At 34.7% G+C, this 24867-nt stretch overlaps 3 protein-coding genes across 3 annotated transcripts; 2 read left to right on the plus strand and 1 right to left on the minus strand.

Annotated features, from left to right (window-relative positions):
- Positions 1 to 406: 406 nt before the first annotated feature.
- Positions 407 to 2250, minus strand: LOC117134580. Its single transcript, XM_033292981.1, has 3 exons — positions 1608 to 2250; positions 1429 to 1528; positions 407 to 1334 (listed from the first exon to the last, which is right to left on the minus strand). Exons 1-3 carry the CDS (start codon positions 2204 to 2206, stop codon positions 915 to 917), a joined length of 1119 nt encoding a protein of 372 aa, XP_033148872.1. The 5' UTR covers positions 2207 to 2250; the 3' UTR covers positions 407 to 914.
- Positions 2251 to 17556: 15306 nt separating this feature from the next.
- Positions 17557 to 20670, plus strand: LOC103873766 (protein DEK). Its single transcript, XM_009152161.3, has 11 exons — positions 17557 to 17960; positions 18064 to 18097; positions 18355 to 18434; positions 18581 to 18640; positions 18729 to 18842; positions 18912 to 18992; positions 19100 to 19168; positions 19310 to 19727; positions 19847 to 19938; positions 20037 to 20067; positions 20173 to 20670. The coding sequence occupies exons 1-11, from the start codon at positions 17724 to 17726 to the stop codon at positions 20427 to 20429; spliced, it is 1473 nt and encodes a 490-aa protein (XP_009150409.1). The 5' UTR covers positions 17557 to 17723; the 3' UTR covers positions 20430 to 20670.
- Positions 20671 to 22384: 1714 nt separating this feature from the next.
- Positions 22385 to 24377, plus strand: LOC103873767 (fatty alcohol:caffeoyl-CoA acyltransferase). Its single transcript, XM_009152162.3, has 2 exons — positions 22385 to 22874; positions 23373 to 24377. The coding sequence occupies exons 1-2, from the start codon at positions 22440 to 22442 to the stop codon at positions 24216 to 24218; spliced, it is 1281 nt and encodes a 426-aa protein (XP_009150410.1). The 5' UTR covers positions 22385 to 22439; the 3' UTR covers positions 24219 to 24377.
- Positions 24378 to 24867: the final 490 nt, after the last annotated feature.

Below are 24867 nucleotides of genomic sequence, written 5' to 3' on the forward strand. Positions count from 1 at the left end.
TAGTTCGTCAGTATATTCCGACGGAATACTGACGACCCTTTCCGACGGAATTCCGACGACTTAGTGTTTAAGGGTTGGTTATAAGTTTCTAAATGCAAAATCCAAATCTTTGATAATATATATAGTATTTGCATAAAGATTTAACAATAAAAATGTTTTTATAACACGAATTTACACAACAATATTTTTTGTAGTGTAAAATTAGATGAATATGATTGTATAAGTATATGAGTGTTAAGATGAGATGTTATGAAAACATGTGATATGTATACATAAATATTTTAATGAATTATTATATTTGAACGGTTGCGATCTAATATTATACTAAACACTTATTATGTATTATTTTCATAGTTTTGGCATATAAATTTATAGATTTTTATGTTGGAAATTTTTTAAAAACACATGTCCTCGGTAATTCGTCGGAATATACCGACGACATTCCGACGAACTCGTCTTGTTTGTCGGAATGTCGTCGGTATATTGCGACGAATTACCGAGGACATTTCCAAACTTTAATGAAACTCTTTGTCGTCGCTATCTCGTCGGTATTTTGCGAGGGATTTCCGACGGACCAATAGAAAAAAAAAAAAACTAATCCGAATCTTCTGAATCTTCATCAAACTCCCCAACCTCAACTTCTGGCTCCGAATGTACAACAACATCAAGTCCAAACTCAGTCTAATCCTCAACGAGTTCAACATTTGCCAAATCTTCAACTGCCTGGGCGTTGCTGGTAGACTCTGGTTGCAATGGTTCATCATCATCAGAAGTTCCATCCACTCGTCCTCGTGGGTTGATTTGCGTTACAGTGACCCATGGATCATCTTTGTACGTCACCCGAGGGTAACTGATGTAACACACCTATACATATCAATTATACAAATATTAGTAAAATATATAACATTAATTAATTATATTGGTAAAAAATTATGAATAGATTGACATACCTGATCAGCTTGCGAACCAAGAATGAAGGGATCATAGTATTGAAGTTTCCGCCGCGAATGAACTGATGTAACACCAAACGCATCAATCTTCACTCCTCTATCTGGGGTGGTGTCATACCAATCACAATAGAATACTACACAACGCAATCCAACCATTCCAGGAAATTGGATTTCCAATATTTCTTTTATGTTGCCGTAGTAGACATCGTCACCGGAAAAAGATGAAACACCAGCATCATATGTTGTCTTAGAATGACCTTTCCTTGTGAATGCATATCCTCGCGTACAAAATTTTGGATATGATTTGACCACATAGTTTGGTCCCTGCACAAATTCGCGTATCCAATCATCGAACACAAAACCTCTGGCCAAACCATCATTCACCTACAAATTAAAAACATATATGAGTGAAAAGTTAATTAGTTTATATTAAATTTAAACTACTCATTTGCATAGGGTAATATGATATATGACTCACATAACTACGAAGCCACACAGCAAATCCGTTATCTCTAAGTTGTTGAAGCTCATCTTCTGTTGCATGCCTGTGAGTCATACGCAACTCCGCCATATATACACTATATACAAAAATATTATCAGTATGAAATAAATTTATTGAATATTAATCTAACAATGTAAATGAAAAAATATTTGTACCTTTCATATTGTAGAACATCTTCACAGTTGGTGAGCAAATATGTTTGCAAATGAGCGTGCTCAATGTCCGTAAGTTTGCGATTTGTGAATTTTCCACTAAGTCGTCCTATTTCCTTGAACATGCTTGGGACAGTAACATGATATGTTGCTCTCTCCCCTCTGTCATCATGCCGAGCAGGTCTTCGGTGTTTTGTATGCACTTCTGGTGGAAAATAATTTTCAGCAAAGATTGCAGTTTCTTCATTGATCACCTGTGCCACTATAGATCCTTCCAACCTGCTTTGATTTTTGACCATCTTCTTCAGATGATGCATATAACGCTCAAAAATATACATCCATCTGTACTGCACAGGACCACCAAGTTTCAATTCTCTTGCGAGATGAATAGCAAGATGTTCCATTACATCAAAGAATGATGGAGGAAATATCTTCTCAAGGTTGCACATGCTGACTGGTGCGTTTGTCTTCAAATTATTAATACCCTCTTCAGTCACTACTCTGCTGCATAAGTCGCGGAAGAAAATACTTATCCCTGCAATTGCTTCATGAACATTACGTGGCAATAATGCTGAAAAAGCAAACGGAAGGAGGCGCTGCATAATTACATGACAATCAGGACTCTTCAAGCCACTAAACTTTCCTTCCCTTCTATCAACGCAGTTCCCCAAATTTGATGCATATCCGTCAGGAAATTTCACTTTATCTGTAATCCAATCAAAGAACTATTCTTTTCTAGCACCATCCAGCCGATAAATGGGAAAAGGGGCTGTACCGTTCTCATCAACGTGAAGTTCAGAACGATCACAGATATCGACTAAATCCAACCTTGACTTCAAATTATCCTTCGTTTTACCTTGGATGTTAAGGACTGTGTTCATCAGATTGTCGAAGAAGTTCTTCTCAATATGCATGACATCTAAATTATGCCGCAATAGATGACTCTTCCAATATGGCAGATCCCAGAAAATACTCTTTTTGTGCCAGTTATGTAGCTCTCCAACCGCACTGACTCGAATGTTTTCATGTCCACCTACATCTGGCGTCCTTTCTGCATCAAAATCCCTAAACTACTTCAACAAATCTTCCCCACTAACTTCCTCAGGTGGACCATCAAACACCTGCTTGTTCTTCGTAAACGAAGTCTTACTCCTGCGGTATGGATGATCAGGTGGTAGAAATCGTCTGTGACAGTCAAACCAACACGTTTTCCTTCCGTTCTTTAGTTGGAAAGCACATGTGTCATCTTGACAATATAGACATGATAGCCTCCCATGTGTTGTCCATCCAGATAACATACCATATGCTGGAAAGTCACTTATTGTCCACATAAGTACTGCCCGCATCTGAAAGTTTTCTTTGCACGAAACATTGTATGTCTCAAAACCCTGCGCCCATAGTTGTTGCAACTCATATATCAGTGGTTGAAGAAACACATCTAGTGATCTTTTAGGATGATCTGGACCGGGGACGAGAATTGAGAGAAACAAAAACTCTCGTCGCATGCACAAGCTCGGCGGTAAGTTGTACGGGGTCACGATAACTGGCCATAGAGAATACTGTCTTCCATGCTTTCCAAACCGGCTGAAACCATCAGTAGATAATCCAAGATAAACATTTCTTCTCTCTTCCGCAAATTCTGGATATGTTGACTGGAAATGTTTCCAAGCCTTCGCATCTGAAGGATGTCTAATCTCACTATTTGTGGAATGCTCTGCATGCCATCTCATTGCTTTTGCTGTGCGCTCACACTGATACAACCTCTTCAATCTTTCCGTCAAAGGCAAATACCACATTCTTTTGAACGGGATCGGAACTCTTCCCCTCGTCTCCTGATAACGAGGTTTCCCATAAAATTTGCATACATTTCGTGTCTCATCCGCTCTCCAGTAGATCATGCAGTTGTCAATACATACATCTATCACTTCGTACGGTAGTTGAAGACCGGCTACAAGTTTCTGAACCTCGTAGTATGAACCCGGTGCAAGGTTATCCTCAGGTAGAATACCTTTGACAAAATCAGTAATCGCATCCATACATTCTTCAGCCAAATTATAGTCTGTCTTAATACCCATTAATCTAGTTGCATATGATAAGACTGAATGACCATCTCTACAATTTTGATACAAAGGCTGTTTTTCTGCATCCAACATGTCAAAAAATCTCCTAGATTCGGGATTTGGTTCTTCCCCTCTATAATGATCATGTACCATCTGCTCAGTACCTACACCATAATCTATATCCGTTCTAGGTTCTTCTAACCTAATATCAGGCTGAAGTTCACTAACAGGCTGAGGTTCGCTAGTACTACCATATTCATAACCAGTTTTCCCATGAAGGTACCAAACTTTATAATTACGTGAAAACCCTTTCATATACAAATGAGTCCAAACATCAAATTCTTTTATAACCTTATTATTATTGCAAGTAGAGCAGGGACATCTTAACATACCACTTTTTGCATCTGGTTGCTGTTGAACAAGCCTCATGAATTCTCCAATCCCTTGAACGTATTCTTCCGTAAGCAAATTGGTGTTGGGATCCAAATGAGGTTTATCCATCCACGAACGAAAATAAGCTCCTGAAGACATGATTTTCACGGAATTATTATGACTAAAGAGAAAGAAGAGAGAATGAGGTGTGAATGAGTTGAATGAGGAGGGGTTGCATTTATAGGAAATTGCTTACGGACATCCGACGACTTTCCGACGGAATTCCGACAGATATAAAGCATTCCGTCGGAATTCCGTCGGTATTTTCCAATCTCAAACGGCTATAAAACGGTCATATATATTTGTCGGCAACAGTCACTTGGTTCGTCGGAAATTCGTCGGAAAATTCTGACGGAATACCGATGACCGTAACGGTTATATCTTTTAATCAGAATGTCGTCGGAAATTCGTCGAAATATTCCGACGACTTTTCGACGACAGCAACGGTTATATTGTTTATCGGAATGTCGTCGAAAAGTCGTCGAAATATTCCGACGACCCTTGTTTTCTCGGAAATTCGTCGGAATTAGCCGACGGAATTCCGACGACTTCAAATTTTTTTGTTTTCGTCGGAATTCCGTCCAAATTGTCCGACGCCTTTGGCATCCGTCGAAATCTCCGTCGGAATTCGGCGTGTTTTCTTGTAGTGAAACAATAAATTAGTAAAAAGCAAAATGACTTAATCAGGACGAGTTTTTTTTGCTTATTTAGTAAATCATATTTTGGTTATTTTTTTGAAATTTTTGGTGATAAAAGTTTTAAAATTTCCATTTGAGATAGCTACCGAAGTATATATCTGCTGACATGTTAAACACATACGAAATCTAAGAGCTTCAATACGCCCCGCGTTAGTGACACATGCTAATAGCTCGTGACGTCTTCGCATCGTAAGCAAAAGAACAAAGAACATTCTATTCCAGCGAGGTAGACTCCAGTAATACCACTCGCCTACGAAGCGCGTGTAGCTTGAGGTACAACAGCGAGCCCTGATGCGACTGTGTGTACACGTAGACCCCACGTGATGGGCCCGTGCCATCTCTGGAAACGTACAGTTTATGAAGGAGTGAGAGCCCACGTGACCCGCCACCACTTCCTCTAAACCTGTGCTTTCGTACTCCAACTTTTGTCGCTTCTTTTATTAGATTCAAAGTTCTATTTTCTTATTTGATATAAACTCGATTCCTCTTCGAAACAAACAAAACTTGAAAGGAGAAAAAAATAGTACGTTATTCTGTCTTTTCTATACTAGAGAAAAAAAGAGAGTAAATTACTCAGCTTTTTATTTTTGTTTCTATAAAAGAATAAGGGACTAACTGGTTTTATGTTATCACCCGCAAACACAAATTTTACACTTGGTAGCGGTTATTGACGTTTTGAAACAATCATAAAAAACGTTAGATTTGCGCGTTCGGATCTTCGAGTTGGATTCGGACCGGTTCTTTTCGTGTTCGGGTCCGTCGGCTCCTAAACATTTCCACCCAATAGATATTTAGAAATTTTTGGTTCAGTTCGGCCGGATCTTTTCGGATCCGAACCTATTTGGGTCTATAATTTTTTTTCGGGTCTATATTGAGTCTGGATTGGCTTCGGGTATTTATGACCTGAAAAAGACATAACATATCTAACTCCATCAGATTTGGTCTATAGTTGTCATATATAACAACTTAAATAAAACTATTAATAATTAAAATAAAAAAATTAAACTCTAATTAAAACTTCATATTGCTTAAAAAAAGTTACAAAATAATAACAAATATTGTTAACAAAAAATATTTCAACTAAATCATAAAATAATATATATAAAATAGAGCACAAAAAATCATAGTTTTGGATATACATATTCTTAAGTCGGGTACAAATCAGTTTTTATCGGGTTGGGTCTATTTAGATCGGTTCTTTTTTGAGTCCGGGTATATTCGGATCGGTTCTTTTCGGTTCTGGTTCTTTCGGGTAAAAACAAATTAGACACAAAAGGTACTTATAATTTTTTGGTTCGGTTTCGGATCGGATATTTTTGGATCGGTTCCGGTTCGGGTTTTCTGATCCACGTTAAAATGTCCAGGCCTAGAAAACGCTACAAATCGTTTCAAACTACTCTACACCTCTTAAAATCAAAAGCTGGTTCCATCTAGCGTTTGTGGTTGTAGATAGTTGCGGGAAGGTAATTTTTTTTTATAAAAATAAAAATAAAAAATATTCAAGAAAAATTTTAAATTGAAATAATATATAAATTAAAATTTATATATATTATATTTTAATTTATATTACAAAAAATTTAAACAAAATATTTTCTATAATTTAAAAAACAATTAATAGTATAATTTTATAAATACAATTTTTATATTTATTATAATTTTTAATTCTTTTTAATTATATAAAATATATATATTGTTAATTTATTATTTAACAACTGCTGTATTTGGTAGTTAACCAGTCATAAGTATCTTACAAACCAATCAATTTTTAACCACTGTACAAATCGTAAAAATCTCTTAAAAATGTTTTAAATTGCAACCAGCTGCATTCGCAAACGTTCGCAACTGCTGCGATTACACTAGTTTGCCCCTAAGTATCAATTTATTTATTTTTGCCGAGAGTAATTTACTCTTGACGCTCGGAGCAGATTATTTGCATCTTTTTGTTTTCTTTAAAAGGGAGTATTTGCTGGTTTCTTATAGAAAATTGAGAAAAGAACAAAACTTAGGTTCACCCTTTAAATTTACTTCACTTTTAATAATCAACTAGATTTTGACCCGCGCTTTAAAAAGCGCGGAACTAATTCTCTTTTAAAATTCTACAAATTTTTTAATTATAAGATTTTTAAAAAAATTATAAGATTATGTGTTTTTATATATGATAACCATATACATTTAAAATTTACTGGTTGTTTATGTTATAATCATAGATATTAGATATGATATATAAAAAATTTATATTTATATTTATGAAATTATTTTTAAAGAAGTTAAATGTTTAGAAAATATTGTATTAATTTTACTTTATTCTAAAGTATTATATTTATATACTAAAGATATTTTCTCATTACATCTTTTAATATTATTTTTGCACATCTTATTTTTATTGATAATATTTTATTTCATCATTTAGATGCATATATTTGTTCCAATTATATAAAATCACTACTATATAAGTTGAAAAAATGAATGATATTTCACATTGCATATTTTAGTATTATTCTTTTCAGATTTTAACTTTTAATGATTATTTATTTATTTACTTAGATGCATATATTTGTTCCAACCATATAAAACTCAACTATAAAAATTGTAAAATGACAAGTTTATGATTTTTTTTATTTCTCATAGTAGGAAAATACACTACAAAAAACACTTCAATTAATTTTTATCTAATAAATAAATTATATTAGTTTAATTTATTTATTATCCACAAAATTAAGTATATTTTATATGATTAAAAATATCTAATTAAAAAAAAATCTAGTCGAAAATAATTTGCTATGGATATGATAAAGCTTTACCTATAGTAAATGCTAATAGTTAATTAGCATTTATGGTTTTGTTTTGGTTTGTAAAGAAAATTTATTTGTTACCATAAATATGAGATATTTCTATTATTTTGTAAATATGATTATAATCCAAGGGTAGAATCCTAAATTTTTAAAATAGGATCATGTTTTAATAGTATAGATGTTGCAACATAACAATCATGACGTTGGGTGATAAAATATTTTTTAATGGTTATTCTTGTATAAAATATCATTGAATATGATCTTATTAATAAATATACTGTACTGTTATTTATGGCTTTGGGACTGAAATAGTGATATATTAGAATACAATGGTTGAGTAAAATATTAAAATAAATATTTTACTTTCATTTAAACGTGAATTACAGAAGATAATTATTAACTGATCTTTCCTAAAATGCAGGGAAATAGGCCTAAACAATCAGTTACATTTATAAATATTCCCATATATTATTTAGGATATGCTATGTGTAGAGATTAAATAATGTGTCTAACTAAATTTTAATAAATAGGTCCAAACAACTTTTATAAGTAGATTTATCAAGACTACTTCCTTTTTAATAGAATAGATCATATTGCCACATAGATAAATGAATAAAAATGGAGGATCATCACTTTGCCTGGATATTATGGTACATTTGGAAGGGCCGGAACAACAAAGTGTTCAGTAACATGGATGTTGATCCGAGGGAAACGCTCCGATTAGCAGAAGTTGAATCAACACTGTTGGCTGAGGCATAGGTTATTAATGATCATAGATTGACATGGGAAGTACAGGTTAGGCCAGATTTCGGAACCACAAGAAGATGGTGTTTCACATACGGTTCTTGGAAAGACAAGGATTTTTTTTCAGGACAAGGATGGTTCAGTACGTTACTAGGGCTTGATGGTTTATTAGGAGCAAGGAATGTAAGGACATGCCTCTCACCTCTTCATTCGGAGATAGAGGCTCTAGTTTGGGTAATGGAATGTATGAGAAACTTAAGGCACTTCAGGTTACGTTTGCGATAAATTGTTCTCAGTTGGTGAAGATGGTTTCGGAACCAGAGGAATGACCAGCATTTGAAAGCTACCTGGAAGATATTAAGCTTTTGCGACACAGTTTCTCAACTCAGATATTGTACATGTTTATAGGACGGAGAACATAAGGGCGGATAGATTGGCACGTAGTGCTCGGAAACAACTGTCTTTCGTCGTGCATATAGACGCAGAGTTACCACTTTGGTTTAAAGAATCTACATGAGTCTGTAAATGTTTGATGTAAAAAAAAAAAGATAAATGAATAAAAAATATTAGATATTTTTGTAAAAATAAAAATAACTATAAAAAAAACTCGATTTTAACAAAGCTAATACCGTCTGCTAAACCCTAAATCCAAACCGTAACCCTAAACTAAAAATCCTATACCCTAAACCCAAACCGAATACCCTAAAACCTAAACCTAGACCCAAAACCCGAACCCTATACCCTAAATCCAAAATCTAAACCCTAAAACCTAAACCCTAGACCTAAACACAAACTTTATACCCTAAACCCAAACCATAGACCCTAAACTCTAAATCTTAAACCCTAAACTCTAAATCCTAAACTTGAACTCTAGACCCTAAACTTAAATTCTATACCGTAAACCTGACTCCTATATCCTAAACTCAAACCCTATACTCTAATCTAAACTGTAAATCCTAAACCCAAGTCCTATACCCTAAATGTTTGGATTAATGTTGATATTGTTCTTTTAGAGTTTAAGGTTAGGATTTAAGGTTTGGATTTATAGTCTACGGTTTGGGTTCATGATTTAGGGTCTAGAGTTTGGGTTTAGGGTCTAGGGTTTGAGTACTGAGTCTAAAGTTTGGGTTTATGATTTAAGATTTCGGATTTAGAGTTTAGAGTTTAGAATCTAGAGTTTGGGTTTAGGGTATATAGTTTGGATTTAGGGTATATAGTTTGGGTTTAGGGTCTAGGGTTTAGGTTTTAGAGTTTAAGGTTTAAATTTAGGGTATAGGGTTCAGGTTTAGGGTCATGGTTTGGTTTTAGGATATAGAGTTTGGGTTTAGGGTATAAAGTTTTGGTTAAGGGTTACGGTTTGGATTTAAGGGTTTGTTGGCGGCGTTAGCATCGTTAAAATTGACGTTATTTTTTTCAGTTATTTTAATTTTTTAAAAATTATTTAATATTTTTTATTTATTAATTTATATGATATTATAATTGGTTAATAGAGGTGAGGTGAATTTAAAGATTCACTTAAGTTTTGTTCGAAAAGAAAAAGGGTAAACGGGTAGATGAGCTATAGCATTTATTAAATTTGTTGGTCTTATTCTTCTTTCTGTTAGCCTTTGGGACCATACCGTCAACATGTTGAAATCATGTCGACACGTATAAACATTAAACACATATAGTTATACGTTACAAGTTCAAGTTACGTGTTGCATATAGACATATTTACGTAGAGAACTATAATTCAACAAAAACGTAGAGTATCGATAACTTCATGTAATACGTAACAATACCTATCCTAAGCGATTGTATATCATTAAACATACGTAGCAACTATAATCAAGCAAGGTTTTTTTTTTTGAAAAGGGAATAATCAAGCAAGTTTCAAAGAAAAAACTATAAACAAGCATGGCCAGGCATACTTCGATTAGGTTTTTTTAATTCCTCTGTTTTTCTACCCCAAATAAAAGCCACTGTTTTTCTATTACCTTTGCACATCACAAAACCGTTTAATATTTGTGTTTTTTATAAAAAGCTCAGCTACTAAGAAAACAGTTCAACAGCTGGGTTAGAAAAAACAGTAGTGATTTCCTATCCAAATACATGAGCAAACAAAAATAAAAAAAAACTTGCAGTTTTAGAGAAAACGAACAAAAATAACAACGTTGTTATAATATACCAGACACTTGCCCGGGTTTCGATTGTCAATAATAGCACATTTTGAAGTTTATGTCTCAAAAATGACACTAAAAAGAGAAAATCACAAAAATGACATTCATTAAAAGGTAAAATATCCCTAATACCTTTGGATTAAAATTAAATAAACAAACAAAAATAAATAAAAATAAATAAAATAAAAATTAAAAAAATAAATTTTTTTTTTATAGTTTCAGATTATATGTTTTCAGATTCAAAATTTTTATAAATTTTTTTTGAAATTTTTTTTTCGAAATTTTTTTTATTTTTTTTCAAATTTTCTTTTTATAATTTAAAAATAATTTTTGTTTTTAAAATTTTTATCTTTTATTTTAGTATTTATTTTTTATAAAATTTTAAACCCTAATTCCAAAACCCCACCCCTTAACTCTAAACCCTAAGGTTTGGATTAATTAAGGACAAATCTCCAAAATAGCACCTTTCTAAGTTTATATCACAAAAATAGCACTCAAAAACTAAAATGACCAAAATAGCCTTTTATCTTTTGAAAAATTTAAATTTTTTATTTTTTAAAATTTGAAATCTTATCCCCAAAACCTTACTTCTCAACTCTAAACCCTAAAACCTAAACTCTAAACCCTAAACCCTAAATTCTAAATCCTAAACCCCACCCCTTGAGTGCTATTTTTGTGACTTTTGACCTTGAATGCTAGTTTGGGAACAAAAACTTGATTTAGTGCTATTTTGGTCTTTTTCTCATTAATTAACCCAAGGAGTATAAGTGTATATTTACCTCTTTAATAAAACCTATTTTTGTGACTTTGAGCCTTGAATGCTACTTTTGAAACAAAAACTTGGTTTACTGCTATCCTAGTCTTTTTCTCTTCCGTATATTAGTTATAGGTTTGATTGCGACCGAACCGAGACTGAGTCGACCATTTAGCCCAATCTCTAAAAGTGTTGGGACCATCAACATCTTTTGATTCACTCACCTAAATTCCACTGTTCCACATAACTCAAAGTCTCAAAACTAGTTTTATTAGAGAAATAAGGAAATGGTTGGCCAAGAGATAGAGAAGATAAATATTTTTAATAGATTAGGGCTTGGTTGTTCCAAACACAATTTAATTTCTTAGAGCAACTTTATTGGCAAGTTTTTCCAAATAGGGGTTCTTAACTAATAAATATGGTTATTTAATATTAGTCTAATTACCTAGTTAAAATTTATTAATTTTGATAAATTGAACCAATTTAAAATAGGCATGTGGTGTCATAGGTTCTCAAGAATAATTAATAATATATATTTTGAAATATTTTTCTTTGTCTCTCTATTAATCTTCTTAAATTTTATTTAATTTTATTGTTAAGATATCCATTGAGTGTCAATGGATGGAGATTGTGTTTGGTGTGTTATAATCTATGTCTCGTAGTTCTATATAACACAATATTTTGAATATATAAATGAATGTTTCTTTTATAAAAAAAACTCTATTTTCCATTTGCATTTGGCTTTACGTTAATAAACTACAAATAACTATTGATTAATGCACAGTTTAGTTTTGAATTATGATAACATGCAAAAACGTAAACATATATGAAAAAATATTGGGTAGAGTAATACCGGTTTAATGACAATTGAAAGGCTTTAATTAAACACATACAGAAAAGGATGTAGGCCCATGCTAACGTAAATAATAGAAGATGATGGTACTACAACTGTTTTGCTAAAGTCCACTCAGCTAACGAGTTCTATATGCGAAACACATTAAAGAAGAAATGTAGGTCTGTGACAGAAGAAAACAAAGCAAATAAGTTGTATCTGCCCAAAACGATAGAATAAAATGAATTCGATTTTTATCAAGAGTTTTATTGAGATTCAGACATGAGCCAAATCTATAGAACAATCGTTTAATAAAATACTTCACAAAAAGAAAAGAGTCCTAAAGAAAACCAACAAGATAAAGGTCTTTAAATCCCATCACTTGACGACAAAAAAAAATCCCATCACTTAGTGGAAGGCAAAGAAGCTGAGATGGATGGTTGAAGAGTATTCTTGTGTGCTAGTGTAGCATTTATACCTAGAGGTCTAGTTTTGTTTATTTCTTTTTTGCGTAATTTCAAACCGTTTATTATATAGGTCTAATGGGCTTGATGGTCCATATTCGATCGCTTTATGCCGATGTAACTTGACTTTGGAAAAGAAAAAAAACAGAAAACTAATCTTCAAAGATTTGAAATCGGATGATCGGAATTTGCTGTGTTAAAGGGAACCTACCGAAAAGCATGACACTGTGCTTTTTTTCTAAAAGATGACAAAAGAAACTTATCGGTAAAAAGAAGAAAAGACTCAACACTCAAGTCTTGTTTTTTTACCCATAATGGATGGACACTCGTAACATATGAGTCCATACAAATCAACAGAGAAATATCAAGGATGAATATAACATGGAGATCAAAGGAGCAAAACGAGAAAGCTTTTGCAAATTTATTATTTATTTATTTGGGTCAAAGCTTAACCTTAATTTAGAGATGGAAACTGAGATGTTAACCCACAAGTTTAAGAATGAATCTCCCTCTGGAAAAAGGTTTCAGATATTTACATTACTCATTTAGAAAGGTTTTTTACCCATGAAAAAAATTAGATATACCTTTTTTAAAAAACAAATCACATAGTACGTAACCTTTTTACTATTAGATTACTATTAGACTACGTACAAAAGCCCAAATATGTCTTATGAAAAGTCCATAATCTCAAGTGTTCTAGGGTTCTGAGCAAGTATTGAACTATATGTGTATATATATATATATTTAAATTAAATTTTATAAATCAGTCTGAAAATCAGGAATTATGATCCGACGACAAACCACTCGAACAAAAAAAACCCAATTCTAACGGTTCCTAAACTAGCTTTGCTCAACATGTCAACCCGACGCATTCTGCTAGTTCGTAAGAAATTCACGATCGTTCTCAACCTTTAACGTGAACTTCGGGGAAGCAAGATTTACCTCGTTTACTCGGATGTCGGGACTCCCCAAGATATTTCCGGAGTAGCTTTATGTCGAACTTATCGAGCTTGTAATCTTTACTGTCAATTAAGTGCTTGGAAATAGAAAGTGGAGAGATCGGAGACAAATCACCTTAGCGAGACTTTGAGAACGCTGCTATACAACCACAACCAACGCCAATAAAGAGCAAGAAGTGGTAATGACTCAGCGCAGAGCCTCACACCCTCTATAGCGGATGACGAAACTGAAGCTGACTCTCAACCACAGACATAAATAAGGCGGCAGCAGAGCAAGGACGGAGTACGAGCAAAGGACAAGCAAGACAAGGGAGGAGAGAAACTGGCGTCAGCTGGACACCAGAGCGATATCAAATTTGGTTTCGTTTTTTGAAAGGATAAGTCGGAGGAGAGAGAGAGATACTATATATATATATATATTGTTGTTATGAGAGTATTGTAATATAACCTAGAATTCTTAGCAACTCTCCTTTCTTCTCATACTAATGATATTATCGAATCTACTTTGTTTTTGAAGGCAAATCTCAAGCTGCTTTCTTTCTGTTTAATGCACCTAAATAAAGCTCAATGAGCTATCTTTTCTTCAACAAATATATAATCTTTTTTTTTTAGTTTAAATTTGCTATCATTTACAATCTTTTTTAGACTTCAGATTTATAAAGATAATAAAAATTAGGAACATTTTGAGGCTTCGACTCGTATTAAGATTCACCTATGTGATATGCTCTAAAAACATATTAAGAACATATACGATCTACTTGTTATTTTACAAAGATTACTATCTAAACAAAAATAATTCCTAGTACTACGCTATAACATCCAGTTTAGTTAGTAACAGAAACTAACATGACCAATTTTGTTGAACCAGGAAGATGAGAGTATATGTCGATGATATCAGCTTTGGAGACCTTTGTAAAATAACATCATCATTGATTCATCTGGTTCCAGTTTCATCATCATACTCATTTTATTTTTCATCGAACCTCAAACGTCATCATGCATTTCACCGGTGTACAGTTATCGGTTTCGTGATGCTTAGGGTTTCTTAAACTTTTTTACGGCTCTAAAGATTGGTTTGGCTTTCGAGAAAACTGGATTCCATGTTCAATCGTGTAATCAATAATCATTATTTTTTTTAATGACATTTACATGTTTAACAAAAAAAAAAGTTAGCAGTTTTCTTTTTGTTGACTGTGTATATTATATCCACCAAAAGCCAAAATTATAAGAGAATACAAGTTCTTATCAAAAAAATTTCAAACCCAATCGAAGCCCAATTTTCTGAACTATGATAAACATTAATTGTATGAAAGACACATGTTAGAAAATGTGGCAAACGATTATTCTGAAACAAAGAAAGAGACCGATAACTTTGCCCGAAAACATGTCAGTCCGAAACCGCCAATCTCAAATCTCCATTATACTTGAACTACTTGTATGCTCCTACTTCCCTTATTGGTTTACCCCTACGGTGAATGGTCAAATTCATTCTACTCTTCCTAACGAACCAAAGTGACATGTAAGATTAGTTAAAAAAATAATAAAATTAAAAGAAAAAATGAAAAACCTTAAATCTAAACCTTAAATCTAAAACAATAAATCTTAGATCCTAAAATCTAAACCATAAAACCTAAATCTTAAACTCTAAATCATAAACCCAAAATCTTAAACTCTAAACCTTAAATCATAAATCCTAAAACCAAAACTCTAAACCATTAACCATAAACCCTAAATCCTAAACCCTAAATCATTAGCACTAAATTCTAAGATTTTAGAGTTTAGGGTTTAAAATTTTAGAGTTTAGATTAGAGTTTAGAGTTTTGCAAACGGCGTTCATGTCGGTGTTATTTTTTTCAACCATTTTTCTTAAAAAAATTATTACCTTTTTAATGAATCCTACATGTCATTTTGGCTGATTATAAAGTGTGGAGTGAATTTAACCATTCAGTATAGTAGTGAACCTAAGTATTGTTCTTATTTTTCCCTCCAATTTTTTTTTTCCGACAAATGTAACTTTATTAATAAGTGTGAATAGAATCATTACAAACCACATTAGATAACCAATGTGGAACATAAATAGAAGACCAAGTAAATAGATTATTGGAATTGCATTTCTTCGCCAAGACATGAGCAACACCATTAGCTTCTCTGGTTGTAAAACGGAAATGAACTTCCTTTTTTCTGGCTCAAACATCAATTTTCATTTACCAATTTGTGGATACAAGATTTCAATCTCAACGAGATTTTAACCCCACATACAATGTCAAGATCAAGTATCACCCATGAACACTTAGAAGGATCTTACGCTACCAATTAAAAACGACATTATATTTTTACCACTGCGAAACGAATTCACCCCACGACTCGGGATGAACCGCTTCTTAGACCACCTAATTAAACCACAACAACAAAAGTACAACGCTACTTCAAACCACTCGGACAACCATAACTTAAGAATACTAATCAAAGCCCATAACAGTTGGAGCCAAAAGATAAGATTGGTGTTCTTGTCTAACTGTAACTACACCTACAGGTGCATCTTCTCAGTCGGGGGTTCCAAGTGGTGCGAAGCTTCAACCTTGACTCTTGCTTGTGAAAAAGCGGGCTGAGGAGATAGCATCCAAACGCGCTTCGGCTTCACCCTACAAACTGGAAAGAGGGAGCATATTTACCATGTCGAGCTTTCATTGTTTTGGTACTGCGAATAACCACACTCCCTTACATGTGCGTCACCGGGACTAAGGTTCTCTCGATGACCATTCAAAGAGCACCCTAGCCTTTCCATGTACCACCTCTGAGAACCAAAAGGTAGCTTTCCGTGTAGGTACCTTCACGTTTTGTTGAAGTGTAAACTGTTCAAAGCAAAGCATCCTCTCCTCCATCTCCCGTCAGAACCATAGACGACACTTCCAGAAGAATGGAGGTTCAAAACACACATGAATCACGAGCCACTCCCGCCAACACACATCAGCCTTCATGGCTCCGTTCACACCCTCGAAGAAACAGAGCTTCAATGTTCGCTTGGCCGTGGTTAAGACTCATTAGAACAGTACCGACGCCGTATTACTCCGGCTTCAGAACACATACTTCTTCCATACAGATCTGAGCAAACCAACCGCTCACCTAACCCACAACCAGATCTGCAGCAAATAGAACACTCCAGAGCTTCACGCCACCACCTCCGTGCATAGATCCGACAGATCTAAGGGAAAACGACTGTCGCAACCTATCGAACCCTAAAGGCCGACCCATCTCATTGAATCCTCCTCACACAGCTCGCCAGAACTCCAGACAACTGTCATCACCACTTGTATTTGACTCAAGAAGTTTCTTCGATCTCCAGAGCACCAAAAATCTCACTGCCGGGTATGAACATCGCCAAGAGAGCAAAATAAAAAAACAGGGAAAGGGATGAGAGGGACCTCCGATGCCGGGAGAGGTCACCGGACGCCGAGTTAACGACGGCAGAATAGAGTTTGTTCCTTCTCGACAGGATTTGGAGTTTTTTTCTGTGGTTTTCTTCAAAGGTTGTCTTCTTGATTGTAAAGGTGTCTCCTTCTCTTTTTAAAAAAAAAACCTCATCTAGTTCCCTCCAAATGATATTTTCTATAAAATTTGGGGTGTAACTGGTTATTCATATAAGGAATATTATGAATTAAAGGAATGATTATTTTTGGAATAAGAAAAAATGGAATGATAGATTAAATGGAATAAAAACTGAAAATATTTTTGGAATGATTTTCCATTCATTCACGAAGGATTATGATCCTGAATAAAAGGAACAACATTTACAAAGGATTTGTTTTTTTGTTCCATTCCAAAAATGGAATATATGGAATTGTTTCTAAAACGTTTTCATGGTAACTGGTAAACATTTTATGGAAACATGTGGAATAATCCATTCCAAAGAGTTTTATTCCACAAAATAGCATTCCAGTTGCACCCTTGTTATGTTTTCTTCAATTGGTTTTCTTTTTGAAAAATTGATATCTCAGTGGGAAGTTAAATAGGCCTGACGACAAAAAGTCCGAACAGGCCCATGGAATTGGGTCCATTATTAAGTAGTTTTGGCGCGGGTTCGTTGACGAGAAACAGAGAACCCCGCCTTTTATGTTGGCGCCAGAAACTTTGGTTAGGTTTTGTTTCGTCGTCTTAATCGTTACCTTTCCTGATTTTAGGATTCTCCACTTTCTCCCGAAAACCTCTTAGTTTTTACTGGACTCACATGGCGACCGAAACCCTAGAAGGGAAGAGACCGGGAGTCGAATCCTCCCCGGCGAAGGAGAAAGAAGTAGCGGAGAGGAAGAACGAGGATGAATTGGAAGATATAAAAAGCGAGGAGGAGAAAGTGGAGACTCAGAGGAGTAGGGAAAGGCCAACGAGGGAGAGAAAGAAGGTTGAGCTTTTCTCCCTCTCTACTCCTCTGCGCCCTACACCCGCCAAGTCCTTTTCTATTGAAAAGGTATTATTGTCTTTCTTATTTTTGCTTCTGATAAATTTGGTAGATTTTTTTTTTAATGTATAAATGCGCTTCACTACTTGGGATTTCTATGTTTTTTCTTCAGGGTCGTGGAACACTACTCAGGGATATTCCAAATGGTATGTACTATTTTATTAGGAGAGATCTGAGACAAATGAACACCTTCAATAAGATTGACCTTTGGTTTGAATACTGATAGTCTGACTCTCTAGTGCAATACTTTTTTTTTAATCTCGTAGCTATTACAATTAAGCCCACTATCTACTGTTTACATTTATTTATTGTGTGCTTGGAAAGTTGAGTTCTTTTGACGAAGTCTTCTTGTTTACATTTATTTACCATTGAAAAACTAATCTGAAAATGTCGGCTGCTTCAGTGGCTCATCAACTATCCAAGCGAAAAGCTGACGACAACCTGATCTTACTACACACCATTCTGTATGGGAAGAAAGCAAAGGTGCTTTTCTAAAAATGTTGTTATCACATTTTGCCACATTTGATATGAATATTTCCCTTTCAAGCTTGTGTCCCTATTCATTTAATATGGATGTTGTCTTGGAAGTGTATGTCTACTTAAAAGAGTTTTGGGAAATTGCTCTGCAGGCACAGATGGTCAAGAAAAACATTGGTCAGTTTTCTGGCTTTGTATGGTTAGAGAAAGAGGTAAACCAATTTCGTTTCTATTTTGTTAGAAGGATGTGTATTCTTTTTTGTTTGCCTCATGTTTGAGACTTGAATGTTCTTTTCTCAGGAGGAGAAGCAAAGAGCACGAGTAAAGGAGAAACTTGACAAATGCATAAAAGACAAGTTAATCTTTTTCTGTGATGTACTTGATATACCTATAAGCAGAAGCAGCATTAAAAAGGTAAGTAATTAGAAGATGTGAGTTATCTATTTATTCTAACCTAACCTCTATCTGTTATATAACTCTCAGGAAGAAGTAGCTGCCAAGGTGCTTGACTTTTTGGAATCTCCCAAGGCATCACGAGATGTTTTACTTGCTGATCGAGAAAAGGTGTACTACTGCTTGAATCAGTACACTATTGTTCTACATTATTATCGTCAGTATGAAAGGAGTGTTGAGTTTTTTTTCTTCTTTTTTTGGAAATTATACATTTTTAGCAAACCAAGAAGCGCAAGAGCACACAGAAAAAGAGGAAATCTGCAGCATCTTCAGATACCCCAGCCAAGGTTTATAGTTTCTTATCTCTAAATTATTAGTACACTTTGTATCCCTTGCATGCTACTGGCTGGTAGTTGTTACCATTAACTCATTTATTAGCTCATAAATTTTACAAACACTCTCTTGTGTATGTTCTTCTTACTATACAGAGGAAAAGGCAAACAAAAAAGCAAGATCATCCATCTGACACAGAAGAAGGCAAGGGTGAGGATGATTCTGATTCCGAAGGCACTAAGGATACACATGATGAAGATGATGCGGCACCAGAAGAAGATAGTGACCATGAGAAAACTGAAGATGAGAAAGACGAAGCCGAAGATGAGAAGCCATCTGCTAAGAAAATCTCATCGAAGAAGATTAAAGAGGACAGCTCAGCAGGTACCAAAGGGAAAGATAAACAAGCGTCTGCCAAAGTTTCCAAGAAATCTGGTGAAAAGTCCTCCAAAAGAGTTGCTAACTCAACTTCATCCCCAGCCAAGAAGCAAAAGGTTGACCATGAGGAGTCTTCTAAAGGGAAAAGCAAGAAACAGTCAGTTAAGCCACAGGCTAATGGATCCAAAAACAAAGGTTATAAACGTTTTCAACTGCTTCTAAAAACTTTTTAAGACTTAGCTAGAATTGTGATTATTTATGAAATTATTCTCTCGCTGCTTCTATTTTTACATACTATCATGGACTGGATGCAGGGAAAGGCACTAAGAAAGGGAAAGTAGAGCCAACCAGAGAAGAGATGCTTGAATTTGTCTCCAAAATTCTCAAGGAAGTAGACTTCAACACGGTAAGCTAGTTCAGTTTGCTGACACTGACTGAAATTTAATAGTCTAAAGACATTCAATAAATGTTCTTATACTCAATTTTTTTTCTTCTTGTTAACAGGCTACATTATCAACTATTCTGAAGAAGCTAAGTACGTTCTTTGATTTTGCTTATATGTTTTGCAATCCACGTTTAATTATACTCTCCAAATGTTGACGAGTTTTTTGGTAACATTTGCTGTTTGTAATAACATCAGGTGACCATTTCGGTGTTGATCTCTCGCATAGAAAACCAGAGGTGAAGGAGGTTATCCAAGATGCTATAAATGAAATGACTGATGATGAAGTAGAAGACGAAGACGAAAAATCTGAGGCTGGAAGTGACGAGGAGAAGGAAGAAGAAGAGAAAAAAGCTGAGGCTGAAAGTAGCAAAGAGAAGGATGAAGAAGAGGAAAAAGCTGAGGCTGAAAGTAACAAAGAGAAGGATGAAGACGAGGAAAAGCTAAAGGATTAAGGTGTTAGTGAGTTTCTTCTCTCAAAGATCTGATGTGAAGAGAAGCAAAACTTATCAACACTGTGCACGTGATAGTTTGTGAGTGTTATGTAATCTCTATAGTTTCATCATATGTATTATGTAGTTTCAGTGACTTCTTCTTGTGTAGCTGTTACTTGTTAGGTCTTCTAATCCTTGTCGTATTTGCTGCCACTTACTGGAAATTTTATGTTTCTGGGTTTATTTTTAGTTTAAAGACATCTTTGTCTGTTTTCCGATTTTGGGCCAAAGTAAATCAGGGTTCTTACTTAGCCCCAAAATCCTGTCTATAAAGTGGAGTATTACTGAATGATAATATTTCCAGTTTTTCCTGACGCCACCTAGTGCCGGGTTTGTGGGTCAACCCGCCCCGACCCGTCCATGCGAGTTGAATCATTTTTTTGATTCCAAAAATCGACCCGCATAACCCGCAAACAAAAAATTTTCTATCCGCACCCGCCCCGCAAAAATCCGCGGGTAACCCGCCAAACCCGCGGGTAATATTAATTATATTAAAAATAATTATTTTAATTAAAAATTATTATTATATAGTTAAAAATTATTATTTTTAAAAAAATTATATTAAAATAATATATTTATAATTAAAGTTATATAAATATTTACGAGACTTAATATATTTTTTATAAAAAAAAACATTTTTTAAAAAAAATCTTTTTTTTTTTAAATTTGCGGGTTAGCGAGTACCCGCGACTCAAATTCGACTGATCCGCACCCGCTCCGCTTAAAATAATCTTGACCCGCACCCGCACCCGCCATTGCAAATTTTCAAATTGTTCGATCCGCATCCGCCCCGCAGCGGGTCAAACGGGGCGGGGCCGCACCCGCACCCGCCATTGCAAATTTTCAAATTGTTCGATCCGTATCCGCCCCGCAGCGGGTCAAACGGGGCGGGGCCCGCCACCTTATGTTCAATTATTAATATGGGACTAGTTACAACTAATGCTATTTGATTACATATAATCCTCTACTGATTCACAAATTCAAATGTATCTTCTATTTTAATAAATCAACTATCCCAGTGAGACCTTTGTTTGTGAAGGGTTTGGTTTATAATCTGGTGGCTTAAGACTAGCCACCAACTCCTTATACTTTACCATTTACACTCAGATTGAATCACGTTTTACACACGAATAGAAGTCAAAGGCTCTACAGTTCTTCAAACTCTAAGTGTAAACGTAAACAAGATAATAGATCCATTTACATAGACTGATCAAAGATGGCTCCATAATTTGATAATTACATATTAATCATATATCAGTCAACCACCAACTGCTAAATATATATAATCTTCAATTGTTTCATTCCCTTACTTACGGCCTTTACCATCTACAATTAATTTGAAGTATATATTTCCTAAAGTTACATCAAAGTATTGCTGAAAAAAATTCGAGCATCTTACAAGTTATGATTTAGATTTTAATTATACAATTTAAATGATCCAATTGTGGCTGGTTCTTGACATATGTATAACATGTGTACTCTTCTTCTTTTTTTTTTTTTTTTTTGTAACTGATAATATGTGTACTCTTGACATGTACAATATGGGATCAGCCCAGTCAGGAATGAATCAAATGTTTTCGTTTTCACTTTGTTACGTTAATCAGTTTAGTTAAATGCATGCAAACTCAAACAAATGAATTATTTAGAACCAATCGTAATAGAGTCCGTTCTATTAGACCGATCTATCTCGTCACAACATCCACAACTAAGAATATCATATATCCTGGAAACTAAACTCAATTCTTTAAAAAATTATTTCTAAAAAAACTCTTAAAAGTGTTAATCTCAAGACTCCTCTCTTTTTGATCTTACTTCCACCATTTGCTGAAATATTTACTTGTACCACAATTAACCTCAAACCCTAGCCTCTACTTAACCCCTTTGATTAAATCCCAAAAGAAATCAAAGCCATTCCTAATCCTCTAAACATATAACATCTTTGGTTTCTCTTCACCAACAAAAACCCTAAAAATGGCCGACTCATTCGAGCTCATTGTAACCAGAAAAGATCCTGTTCTCGTCTCTCCAGCCTCCGAAACTCCAAAAGGCATCCACTACCTCTCAAATCTCGACCAAAACATAGCCATCATCGTTAAAACATTCTACTACTTCAAATCAAACTCAAGATCCAACGAGGAATCCGCTGACGTCATCAAAAAGTCACTCTCCGCGGTTCTTGTTCACTACTATCCTGCCGCGGGGAGACTCACGATCAGTCCCGAAGGGAAGATCGCCGTGAACTGCACCGGAGAAGGAGTCGTGGTGGTGGAAGCAGAGGCTAATTGTGGGATAGAGAAGATAAAAGACGCTATATGGGAGATTGATCAACCGGAGACTCTTGAAAAGCTTGTTTACGACGTTCCCGGTGCCCGGAATATTCTTGAGATTCCACCGGTGGTTGTTCAGGTGAGGGGCTGATCGATCCATACTCTTTTACTGCTTGCTGTTTTGCGTGAGTGAACAAACTTGATCACTTAAACTAGGGTTTGGTCCGATGTAGGTTTCAAATAAATATTTTATATATCAAAACTAGATTGATAGATCCATTATATTGATCATGCATGCAGTAAAATAAATTCAAATTTCAAAAATATTTATTCACATACACAAATATATGGATATACCATTTATTAGTTATGTTCTGATAATATATTTGTTGGAGTGTCAATTGCATTTTTAAAATTCTTTTTTTTTTGCCTTATATTCTTAGGCAAATCTCCTAAATAACCATTTTTAAGTTTTGTCAAAAAATTTACTTTCTTTTTGTATAAGTAAATTTTACATTTATATCAGGTGTTACTGTATTAAAAATCAAGGAAAAGAATATAGAGATGTTGATTGTAAAAGACAAACTATCTTCTATATATACACAACTTTTGTCTTTTTTCTTCTTCTGTTTATTAGGTAACAAACTTCAAATGTGGAGGATTCGTGTTAGGCCTAGGCATGAACCACAACATGTTCGATGGTATTGCAGCAATGGAATTCCTTAACTCATGGGCCGAGACTGCTCGTGGCCTTCCACTCTCAGTCCCACCTTTCTTGGACCACACACTTCTCCGACCAAGGACACCACCAAAGATCGAGTTCCCACACAACGAGTTCGAAGAGCTTGACGACATCTCCGGCACCGGAAAACTCTACTCGGACGAGAAACTCGTGTACAAATCTTTTCTGTTTGGACCCGAAAAACTTGAGAAGCTCAAGATCATGGCAGAGTCAAAAACCACGACATTCCAAACCCTGACCGGATTTCTATGGAGAGCTCGTTGCCAAGCCTTAGGGCTTAAACCAGACCAACGTATAAAACTTCTCTTTGCTGCAGATGGACGGTCAAGATTCGTTCCGGAACTTCCTAAAGGATATTCAGGAAACGGGATTGTGTTCACTTATTCGGTTACAACAGCAGGTGAAGTGACTCTAAACCCTCTTTCTCATACAGTGGGGTTGGTCAAAAGTGCGGTTGAAATGGTAACCGACGGTTTCATGAGGTCAGCGATTGATTACTTCGAGGTGACTCGTGCTAGGCCGAGTCTAACGGCGACGCTTCTGATCACATCGTGGGCAAAACTATCGTTTCATACTAAAGATTTCGGTTGGGGTGAGCCGGTTGTGTCTGGACCGGTCGGTTTACCTGAGAAGGAAGTGATTCTGTTTCTGCCATGTGGCAGTGATACGAAGAGTATCAAAGTGTTGCTTGGACTTCCTGGTTCGGCGATGAAGGTGTTCGAAGGGCTTATGGATATTTGATCATTATAGTCTATGCATGTGTTTGAATTAATTATGGTTTAAAAAAAAAACAAATAATGGATGATCGATTATAAAATATTATTGCTCGTCGGTGAAGCAAAATGTAACTAAGACATGCCAAGTATCAAGCTTAATAAATAAAGAAAGCTATTGTGTTACTCAAATGGTGTTAGTTAAGAGCTCAAAATCTTTAATTTTCTTCTTTAAATTATGAATGTTTCAACACGTAATTCATATATAGTCACATTGATTCCACACAATATATACAATTAACACTAGAAGAATGAATATAAATACAGTTCAAAAAAAAAAAAAGAATGAATATAAATAGACTCGTCAAGCTTAATCCTTCTCTCTGAAGCTCAATTGTAATGTCTAATATAGTTTTGGTACGTATGTGTTGTGCATTCTAAACCAATATAAAATAAACTAGATAATTAACGTTCGTATCAGAGTTAAAGCTTTAGAGATTTATCAAGATTCTAGAGGCAGTTATAATTTCAAACAAGTTCTATAGTAAATTTGGCACTAACACATAACTTTTTATTTTAAATATGTTTTTTTCTCACGTCTAAAAAATATAAATTAAATAACACAATTGTAGATATATATTTTCTATCAATAAAGACATTAATGTTTTTGTTTACTC

The sequence above is a fragment of the Brassica rapa genome, chromosome A06 (genome assembly GCF_000309985.2).
Source record: "Brassica rapa cultivar Chiifu-401-42 chromosome A06, CAAS_Brap_v3.01, whole genome shotgun sequence".
Taxonomy (NCBI): Eukaryota; Viridiplantae; Streptophyta; class Magnoliopsida; order Brassicales; family Brassicaceae; genus Brassica; species Brassica rapa.